Raw genomic sequence first — 11411 nt, forward strand, 5'->3', positions numbered from 1 at the left:
TCTTTGTCTTACTTGAATGCTACACACATTAAGTTGGAGATAAACCTGCTTAATTTCATATAGATATCATTCTTTCTGGGGTTTTTGATGCCTGGCAGTGGAGAGGATGGGCTGCTACTGAAGAGGTTAATGTCCTTTTAAACAAATTCCATTCCGCTCACTCCCTCACCTATTTTTGAGTCCAAAATCACCTGGATTTAGTGATCCTTGGGCCATGGCAAAACTGGGTGTTATTTAGCCCTACCTGCAGTTTGTTTTGCTAATCATTGCTGGACACTTCACTGATTTTTCCTCTTCAGTACAATATTGTGATGTTGTAAACTACCACCAGATTAAATGTGAATTACATCCACAACTCAAAGGCTCATATCAGATTAATAACGAGTGGTTGCAAGAGTACAATAGTGGCAGAGGCCACTGAGGCAGAACGGGGTGTCCGGCAGTGACATGGGCTCTCACCTCTGGGATGGGGCATGTTGTATCAGGAGACACATTTGGAGGCCAAGGCTGGAGCATCCTTGACTGCAGCTCAGGGACAGCCTGAGCTCAGGATGAAAAAAGGAGCCACAGGATAAAAAAACCTTGAATGAAGGATACCCAGGGCTGCCTTGTACCACACATGGCGCTTGTACCACGTAGCCTGAGCACAGACGTGACCAGAGCCATCCCTGTCCCCTCTTCCGTGGTGGCACCAGCTCTTGGTGAACCTGCCTTAGTAGGTGGATTGGACTAGATGATCTCCAGAGGTCCCTTCCACTCCAACCAGCCTGTGATTCTTTTGGGGTGAGTTGGATCAGCCCACTGAGTTGGCTGAGAACAAATTATTTGTGGCTTTGGTGTTGCAGGATTAGATTTCAGTTGGATTATTGATCTAAAACACCCCTCACCTACCTGCTGTGGTCAGCACTAGAGAACTCATTGACAGGGAGCAGAACCACACTGTCCAGGGTCAGGGTGGGCTTAGATGGACTACAAGAGGAGCCAGGGTTTCCTCTGCCTGTTGTGCACTGAAATAAAGGCAGGCAAGATCCATGGGAAGAGAGAACATCCCTCATCAGGTAGGTACAGTTGGGTGAAAACTACTGGAGCCAGGTGGGAAAGAAGCTGAGATGGAGATGGCATGGACCAGAGCATGATTGACAATGCTGCAAGGCCTCCTCTTTCCCCAAAGGAAGAGACATGATCCATGCCATTACCAATGGAACCCATCTCTAAGCAGATTAGGAAGTACTGGAGCCCCAGTCTAGGGAAGACCTCTTGTGAAAAGAGCAGCAGAAGGAGGACATGGCCCACCAGACGCTGCAACAAAGCAGCAAGCTGCGTGAAAGGTGGGATGTGGGTGAGAAGCTTTCCTTTAGAAATCACAGGCAATGAGTCAAACCAACTCTCCCCATGAGAAGAGCAGGAGCAGTTTCCAACAGGCACAAATATCAGAAGGATTTGTTATCTGCACAACCCCATGCTGGTTTCCGTGTCCTGGCAAGAGCACTCAGTTCACATGATCTGATAAGCATCGCCGATAAGCAACTTGTAGGGAACCATCCTTGTCTCCCTAATCGGACTGTACTTCTACCCCTCTCCATTTGATTGCACGATGCTCATTAGACCCGCAGTCATGGCTGATAAGTGGAATCACTGTGTTTTATTGAACAGCACGTGCAATTCGTTAATTTGGGAGCTGGCAGGAGCATGCCGCAGCGGGGCGATCCAAATATTATTGCTTCCAGCAGTGGTAATAGAGGCTGAAACAGGGATAATGTGCACTGATTGTATCCAGCGTGAACACAACAGGAGCAATCATGCAGGTAATCAGGCTGATTTGTGTCTCTGCTGGACTCTTACCTTATTCTGCATGAGAAGGGTGTCAGTGGGTTCTGGGCTGGACCCTCAAGCAGAAATGGGATGAAGTAATGTCAGGAGCATGGAGGCAATGATGGGGTTGGGGCTTATTTGAAGTAATTACCAACTCTTAAACACAAAGATCTGTCCAGAAGACCCCATTGCCTGGAGGTCCCTGTCTCCAGCCCAGCCAGATGGTGACACTTCACCACTACTGCGTGGTCCTTGGTGTTGTGCGAGGGCTTTTCGCTCCCCAACCATCAGCTGCCTGCAGCTCCTCAGCTCCATCCCCACATCCCTGCAGCAGGGGTGGGCAGTCAGACCACCTGCTGAATGGCCAAGTACCCACCATGGGCAATCGGGGGCCTTCAGGAGCAGGGTATGTGGGAATAGGGAGACAAATGGTCCTGGCTATGTGGTGTTTGGGAACAAACCTTAATGCAGCCTTTCTGTACTTAAAATGGGCCTGTAAGAAAGATGGGGACAGACTTTTGAGCAGGGCCTGTTGTGATAGAACAAGGGGTGATGGTTTTAAACTAAAGGAGAGGAGATTCAGGCCAGACATGAGGAAGAAATTTTTTACACTGAAGCTGATGAAACCCTGTCCCAGGTTGGCCAGAGAGGTGGTGGATGAACCATCCCTGGAGACATCCCAGGCCAGGCTGGACGGGGCTCTGAGCAACCTGAGCTGGTGAAGATGTCCCTGCCATGGCACTGGATGAGCTTTGAAGGTCCCTTCCAACCCAAACTATTCTATGATTCTGTGATTCTATGATTCTGTGATTATCTGTTTATTCTTTTCAAAAAAATCCCGAATCCCATGAAAGACCAAGTGTTTGAAGGATCTGTGACCCTGCAGAACTTTCCTCTGCTCCCACCCTACCACACACGCTGATCAAGGACACTTACGGTGCTGCTGCTGGCTGTTTATTTGGAATCACTGATAGGGCTGGAAATGGAGTAAAGCTGCAAAACCACACCTTCTGAGTTTTTAAACATATGTGTTTCTCCTTTTGTTTACAGTTGTATCCCTTAATCTCTGATAACTCACATTTCCCCCTGCCCTCCCCAATCAGACTGAGCTCGTGGTGTGGAACAGGCACTCTCAGCCCAATGGACATCACAGGGATGGAGCCCTGACAAAAACCTTCGGTGGGACACACTCTGCCTCAGGTCATACCCAAAACCCTCCTGGTCTGCAGGCAGGTGGACTCTTACGATCACCTGCACCCAGTTGTGCACATGGAGGCCGGGTGAGATTGGCAATGCTGTCTGAACGAGACAGAAATAGTCAGAGTCTTGTCTGGCAGTCAAAATCAACAGCTGATTCTAGCCCTAAATCTCATCATCCTCTTGAAATAGATCATCTGATAAATATACTCTAAATACATATATTTTTTTCCAATTGTTTTCCATTTGTTTTACCTGCACTGGGGTGTGCACGTCAGTCTACAACTGATTCTTGCTGTTCTTTGGTGAGTAGTTTTTCTGCAAGGTGAGAAGGGGCAGAACTGGCTGGTGTCACTCCGTGGGCTGCCCCGTCACCCATCTGGCTGCTCCGTCACCCTTTTTCCTGACCTCAGGGCTCCCCCTCTGTCCTCCTAGGGCTTCCACCTCCTCTCCCCAGCCAGAATTTACACAGCAGCTGCAAGTGGCCGTTGCCTTGCATAATTTTAAACTTCTACAAATAAAGGAGGATCATGACCTTGTGCACGTGGAAATTTGCAAAAGGGAGAGGAAGAAGAGGCTACAATACAGTTGTGTGACACACACACTTGTCTTCATGGCTATAAAGTGTCAAAGAGGCAAAAAACCCTGCAAAGTCATTCCTGCAGAAGGGATTTTCATGCCTTCTTATGTTCAGGGTTTTCAGGGAGAAAGGAGCCATCCCATGAACAGTGGCTGCTGGAATAACTGCATTGGAGCTTGGCCTGATTGAGATGTTGGGTTGGGTTCACTGAGCTGTTCTGCGGTTCTTTCCTGCAGCTCCTAAGAGAGTGAGGGTTGGTCCCAGAGTCACCAGATGGCAGATGGCCCCTGCAGTCTCAGAAGAGTCCACATTGCTTCTTCTCATTCTGCTGCTTCCATTTGGGCATCTGGTAGAACTCTTCCTTGGACTTCCCAAAGATATCGTGGAAATCGGCATCAGAGAGATAGCACTGCAGTGGGAGGAGAGAGCAAGGAAAGGTCAGCTTTGGCTTTTGCGGAGGCTGGGACATCTCCGTTGGCTGTGTCCCTTCCTCACGGTGCCACTGACTCCAACAGTTGCTGTCCTGCTACCTATCTGCATGGTGGGAAGTGGAACGTCCCAACAACTGCTCCTCATCCCCCTTCCCAAAGCACCAGGGGAATAAAAGCCCACCACCCCTAAGAGATTCCCTGGTTTTGAGGGGTTGTCAGGCTCTGGCTGGAATTTGGTCCCTGCTAATCAGACTGAGGCCAGATCAATCAATACTGTGTTGGAAAAGTTCTGCTGGCCAAAGTTTTGGGTGGTTTCTTAGATAGTGATTCACAGTGAAAGCATCTCCCCCCAAAATATTCCACTGGAAATCTTCACTCCCGTTGCTGGAAGGGCAGAAATTTGTGTAGATAGCAGGCTCATTGGTGATACTGAGAAGGACCTTGTAGAAGTTTAGCTTCCCCCAGCATTTTGGATAGAATAAAACACTCATGTACAGCCCAGCTGAAATACAACCATGGGCATTGCTGTGGGGCCCAGCTGTGGATCCACTCTGCAGCTCTGGGTGTTGGCCTTTGCCAGGAGATCTGCTAGGGCAAGACGTTGGTCAAACTTGTGTTGTAGAGAGTAGAGGGAATCAGCCCCCTGTGTCCACAATTTCCTCTCACATGAAGCTCCTGTTTTTTATGAGATCTATGTGTCCAGCTAGTATCTCCTTGAGCCTGAAGCAGGACTTAACAGTCAAAAGTACTAGTGCACTTAACCAAAGAGCAAGTTGCAGGTTAAACTACAAAAGCATCAAAACAGAAATGCTGTCACCTCCTTTTTAGTGGGATCCACGCCTTCTGGAAGTTCATCCACCGTCTTGTTCATCAGCACCTCTCGGGAGTAAATTCCTTCACCATTGGGCACCAAGGAAGGGCTGTTGCTGGTTTTGCTGCCATTGCTGTAGCTGTTGCTGACATTGTGGTTGAAGTGTGATTTATACTCAGTGGAAGCACTTGTCATACTTGGACCAGACAAGCTGGTCATGCTGAGGGTTCTCTTGTTCAGGCTGATGTTGTTAAGGTCCTGCCAAAGGGAGGAAAACACATCAAGAAGCTCTGGCAAAGCAAGTTGGGGGTTATCCTAGGATCTTTCTCTCTGTTGGGGTTGGGGTGACTCTTTCTGGCACTGGTTATCTGTTGGTCTTTTGCTTCAGAGTGGCAAGGAGAAAGTCTGAACTAAAACATTAGTGTAGCACCTCCACCAATGTTGCATCTCGATGTTAGGATTGCTAAAAGCACAGCACTGATGAAATAACTGAAGATACTTACAGCAGCCTCATTCTTCTCAAGATAACAGCAGGGAAAGGTACATGTGGGAGGACAGAAGGTATGATTAGATATCTACCATGTCTAAAATTTCTAAATTGCCTGCATATCCCTCCTTGTGCAAATCCCCTGTCCTTCCTTCCTGTCCAGGGCAGGACAGATCCTGTGTGACAACCACATTTGGGATTGTTTGGACCTTGTTTTCTCTGTGTTTTTGAAGATCTCCCATGCCCCTCTTGACCAGGGGCCCCACCACTGCAAACTACTCACACAACGCTTCATTGCACAATCTTGTAGCTACACACACTTTTATTTGCACGTGTAGTTTAGGAAGCAGGTGACCAGACTCCTGCTCACAGCTCTCTGCACAGGACTGGAAAAGTCCCAGGAGATCTGTGTGTATTTACGGGTTATTAATCACTTCTCCCTCTGCTTTCCACAGAGGAGCACAGCTCTGATCCTAAGGTCCCCATGCCTGCTCTGATCCTTGTGTCCTCTCCTTCGTGCCAACAGGCTGGGGGGCACGATGATGTTTAAACCCAGGTGTTTCACACCCATATGGTGGAGAAGTCACTCACCACTTTGATCTCGGATATAGCTGACACGTCTCCTAAGCTGTTCTTCATCTCTTCGTAGGACTTGCCATCCTAAAGGTAAAGAGAGTTGTAAGAAGCACAGGTCACCTTTAATTGGCACATGGTCCTCTTCTCTAAGGGAGTCAGGAGATCATATGAATTTTAAAGCCCAGTGATGCCCACTGAGGTGGCGGCAGGTGCCTCCTTCCATCCCCAGCTCCTGGAACCAGGACACTGTGCCAGAATATGAGCTTTCACTTGAAAACAGAGAAACAAATGTTCTTTAGCCTTTGCAGTTGTACAATAACAGGTGAAAATAGGAAATTAAAATACTTCAGAGAGCAGAAGGCAAATGAAGGGAAATCATATTTACTGCTGGATTTAAATCTTCTAAATTTTCAATGAATCTTGTAATGCATTCAGGATAAAATAATATTCCCTCTTTTTACCTTCCCTGATTCATTTAGATAAAGCAACAGATTTTTCAAAGCCTCAGTCCCTGAGTTCTTGCAAGTTGGTGCTATGCATTACCATCTACCTTGTATTTCCTAAAAAAGGAATATACAAGATATATTGGCAAAGCTCATGATTGTGTTTTCTTAAGCAGCCAGGAGATGTCAGTTCTTAACAGAATCGTCCAACAACGTTCCCCAACAAGAGCAAACAACGTAAACACATGGACTGCGGAGCAATCAGATTTAGACCCAAAACTGAGCAATGAACGCACACACCAGATGTTTCTGGGATGTCAACATTTTTGATTGCTTGTCTGCAGTTGCTGAAGCTGCCTACAGGGGATATTTTTAGGGGCACATACTTTATGAGCTATATCCTTGTTTTTCAGTAGGAAAACCAAACAAAAAAATCAAACCAAACCAACCAAACAAATATCCAAAACAAACTAAAAAACCCCAACAAACCAAAACAAACAAAAACCCACAGTGCCAAAAAAAAGCCCAAAACCAAATCCCAAGTTTTGACCTTAATTCTAAGCATCAACATTGTTGTAAGGGTCTGGGTATTGCTGTCTTATTTATCCAATCCAGTTCCCAAAACAGGCTCTCTACCACCAGCCCAGTTGCAAAGAAAGATGCTGCAAACCCACCTACAGGAAATAAAATATCTCTGCGTGAGTTTTCCTTCAGTGTGAAGTCCCCTGGGGACCTTCACACCATTGACCTGGCTGTCCCACCTCTAGGCTCAATCATGGGACTTCACTGGCAACCCTTTGGGCAACGAGCAGAAGGGATTGCTTGTGAACTAGCTGAACACTGATGTTCATAGAAAAAAAATAGCAGGAGACAGAAGGGACAATTAGTGGCAGCAACCAGGGAGGGTTCTGGAAATATATCACTTGGATGCTGAGATTTTCCCAACATCATCTTCCGCCTTTTTTGTTCCTAAACCCTACACACCAGTGCCATCGGGTGGCAGGAATTTAGGTGCACAGCCTGGCAGCATTGCTTGCTGTTTGTTACGAACAGATATGCTGGCTCTATTAACCGCAAAAATCTCTCCAGGATCGGCCTTTATTCTCGATATATTCTGTGCTGCTTGCATAGTCTACATGGAGTGCATCGCTCCTTCCTCCATCCAATCATGTCTGCTCTACATTCTCCTCCTGAAATGACCTGAATCCCATGTATTTGAAAGAGGAGATAAAGGACTTCTTTCATTCCCAGGCATCTCTCCTGGGGCAGGCTTACATTTCTATATAGCGAAGAGCTGGTATTCATAAATCAGGTTTTGAGAAGGCTTGTATGTAGGCACCAAGGGTGACCGTGCTCGGGAGCTCCTGGGCTCTGATGGGCAGTCTGCAAACGTGGACACGAGACCTGTATGCTCACATCTTTCTTTTCACTAGAGTTTACCCTTTAAGCTGGGTCATAAATTTTACTCTGTGACTGCATTTTGAAAAACGAGCATTGATATCCCTTTTTTTTAATGATGGGGGGTGCTTCTGTTTTCACTCTGAACTTGATTTTACTACTAGCAGCCCAAACATATTTTTGGCTGAAATCACAAACCTGATTTGGAACCTAATATATATATAATAAAAAAATCAATATTTTGAATTGAAGCACATCTATTTATATTTGCAAAAGCCTCAGTTTTGCCAAACAGGTACTTTTTGTTGGCAAAGGAGTAGAAGCTGCTCAGGTACCACTAGGAAGCCGTGAAGCTCAGGACATGTCGTAGGAAGGTTTTACTCCATGCACCATAAGGGACAAGTTCACTGACAATCACACCCTTTAAACACTGCTGAGCATGTGTCCATACCGCTGGGCTTCTCCAGCAACTTACGCTCCATTTGTAGGGGTCCCAAGCGTTGAACCATCCTGTGAAGTTGAGGGGTTCATAGCCCTGCTTCACCAGAATTATCGGCGTTGCCAAGTCTCTCCCTGCTGGATGGGTCTTGAGATACTCCTTAGCTGAGGCAATGGCCTCGTTCTTCTCATATGTGTTGGAGGCTTTGCCAATCCAAAGGAAAATCTGCAAGGAGAGAAGGTGGTGAAGATCAGTGAGTAGCTAGGACCTGTGCAGACATGGCTGTTTGCTCACCCCTGCCAACTGAAGCAGAGATAAAATGGGAAATGTTTCCCAATAGTCCCCTGGGAATTTGGTCCCAAATTTACTCCCAGCCAAGAAGGACTTTGCTTCTGTGACAAAGCATAAATATTTCAGAAAACAGCTCTCACATGCTTGAAGGTAGCTAAACCCCATCCTTGCATGGCCAAAAGCTCCAATGGCCTCAGAAAGTAAAGCCCTCGGAGTCAGTTTCCAATATCCTAAAGCAAGTTGTCACCACTGGTGCTGGGAAATGAGGGGGAGTGTTTCTAGGTGCCACCCCCTTGTCTGAGCTGGCAAAGACTGGAGCAGGTCCAGGTCTTCTTGCCTCAGAGCAAGGCATGGACCAGGTGTCTCCATCTCCCCTTTTCTTGCAATACCACCTGACTCATGTGTTTTGTATCTGGGTGAGAAGGATTGGACATACACCTGCTTGTCTGACCAAGCACCATGAAGGGTTTGGAGATGGGACAGAAGGTGTATTGCCCTCGGTTTCAAGTTGAATGACAGATTCAAGCAAATTAAGTCATAACCTCTTTGAAAATATGTCTGGGGGGAAGAGGAGGAGGCATCAGTGCTGACCTCTTCCCATGTGTCTAGCAGCATGACATCATCTTCATCCAAGTCTTCCTGGCAGAAGCCCACCACTTCTGTCATGATGAATCGACCTGTCTGGTTGGAGCACTCGAAGAGGCGAGGCTGGTAGTGTGCGACCTGCTCTTGAAACCTTCCTCATGCATGGCAGGGAAAGAAAAAAAGAGAAGAGATGGAAACTTTTCCCTCGTGGTTCCCAGCTGGGCTGTGCTGCTGCTTGTCATGACCTCGATGGAAGAGGTGGGAACATGGTGCTGATTCTTGGACCATTTTAACAATTTTTAAAGGTAACTTTTTCTCCACTCAAAGAGTGCAAAAGCAGAACCCTCCTCTCATTGTGGAAATGAGCCTGATGTCAGGCGAAACCCACATCAGATCACTTGGTTGCAAAGGAACCCATCACCTGCCCAGAGGGATGGAGAAATCCAGGTCGTTCAAAAGCAGATTTAGTTTCATGACTCTTCTGCGTCTGCTGGTAAAGCTAATAATGGCTGGAAATGGAGCATGTGGTTCATGTAACCCTTATTATTATGATTATTATTATATTTTTTTAATCATTTTGGTTGGACAAGATTTGGGATGCATTTACTGTAGGGAAAGGAGAGTGTAGAACAATCTTGTCTGCAGGGTTTGGATATGGAGCTCCTACTTCACAGCAGGCCTGACCCAAAACCTCGGAAAGAGACATTTTAGTGTGGTTTCTGACGAAGCTTTGGTGATATTCTGACCTCATGCTCCCTTTAGTGAGGACACAGTATCAAAGTGCCTACCCACCTTCCTGCAAAGTTTTGATCCCTTGACTAATGTCAGTTGGCCAAGCCCAGAGGAACAAGGAGGTCACTGTTACCTCTTTTCACTGGCATAAGGTGCTTTGCCTCCCAAGGCTTCCCAGAACTCTGCTGGCTCTTGTCCTTCTGAAATAGTGTGCTTGTCCCGTCTGGAAACGATGTCAGCCACCATTTTTGCCATCTCCCTCTCATCTCCGCTGCATCCCTGTGTTCAGGACAAAGATTGGAGTTAGGGACAGACTGGAAAAACTTATTTGTGGGGCTGGCTTAGTTCTACCCTCCTCAGGAGAGTTTTAGACATGCTTGAATGCTTTTGAGGGTCTCATCTGAGCTGGTCACTCAGAATCCATTTATACTACTTGAAAGGACATTCAGTGCAGTCAATGGCACCTAGAGCAAAACTCATATAATTGTAGAATGGTTTGAGTTAGAAGGGAACTTTAAAGATCATCTAGTCCAACCTCCCTGCCATGGGCAGGGCTCTCTCTCACTAGTGGCATCTTTCACTAGATCAGCTTGCTCAAAGCCCCATCCAACTCGATCTCAAGCACTGGAAATGTTGGGATATCTGCAACTTCTCTGGGCCAACCTTCTGTTTCAGTCTGATCTACCATCTCATCTTGAAACACATGACTAACCCGGGATAAATGAGTATGCTCTAATCCTGAGTAATTTCTTACAGCTGGAGAACCTGGGGTGCTTTTTTCAGTTGAAAGCTGCAGGAACACCTAAAATGAGGTGAGATGAACCCCAAGATGAGTTACTTCAGTAGAGAGAGGGCTGTTACTGCGGATCTTCCACAGACGGAGCCTTTTTCTGGTGACACCTTTCTCCATTGAAATTAATGGGCTACCTGCCCAAGGATACACCTCCACAGCTCAGTGGTGGTAGGAGACTTAAGCCCCACACCAGCAATTTTGGCTTCCTTCAGCTGCCTCCCCTGGACTCCCTGCAGTCTCACCTTCCCACACCACAGGTAGCAGACTTGGCTGGTCGTCAGCAGGAAGACATCATTGGAGTTGAGCGATGAGGCCCGGGCTGGCACCTCGGTGGCCTTTGTGTTCATCTCATCTGTGCCCCTCACCTGGAAGAGGCGAATTGCCGGCTCGGGAGTGGTTTTCTGACCCCGGCTCGTGCCACCCTGCAAGGAAACGCAGAGAAGGATGGTACTGGGAGGAGAAGAGGACATGCAAATCCAGGGTGTGTCTGATTTGAGGAGAAAGACTTTTCGGCTGACAACCTTCCGTGCTGCTGCAATGACAGACCATGGTCCTGTACAGAGGAAACCCAAATACCTTCTGGTTCCAGGTCAGAATAAAACCCACATGGCATAACTTCCACATTTCTCCCTGATTACTCTGAGTCTTGACCAGCATCCATCAAGATGTTCAAGTTCAATGTGAGCAGATCTTGGTGTCTGCAAAGCATTTGCCACGTAGACTGGGCAAGGCAGCTGGGATCTGATTTCCAGGTGCACTCAGCTTAGCTGAACATCTGCCATAGCAGCTGTATGGTGGGACCAACACTGAGAGCTGAGGGCAATCCCCATCTTCCC

At 47.1% G+C, this 11411-nt stretch overlaps 1 protein-coding gene across 1 annotated transcript in view; it reads right to left on the reverse strand.

The window, feature by feature from the left end:
• Positions 1-3884: 3884 nt before the first annotated feature.
• Positions 3885-11411, reverse strand: part of VILL (villin like) — a gene marked incomplete at its 3' end in the record, with an annotated part of 21775 nt that continues 14248 nt past the window's right edge. Inside the window, exons 12-18 of the mRNA XM_080364235.1 lie at positions 10818-10997; positions 9916-10061; positions 9057-9201; positions 8211-8399; positions 5910-5978; positions 4838-5089; positions 3885-3998 (exon numbers count right to left, since the gene is read on the reverse strand). Coding sequence (XP_080220361.1) covers positions 3885-3998; positions 4838-5089; positions 5910-5978; positions 8211-8399; positions 9057-9201; positions 9916-10061; positions 10818-10997 — 1095 coding nt within the window. The remainder of the gene's footprint in view (positions 3999-4837; positions 5090-5909; positions 5979-8210; positions 8400-9056; positions 9202-9915; positions 10062-10817; positions 10998-11411) is intronic.

The sequence above is a fragment of the Nesoenas mayeri genome (assembly GCF_963082525.1).
Source record: "Nesoenas mayeri genome assembly, chromosome: 2".
In the NCBI taxonomy this organism is placed as follows: domain Eukaryota; kingdom Metazoa; phylum Chordata; class Aves; order Columbiformes; family Columbidae; genus Nesoenas; species Nesoenas mayeri.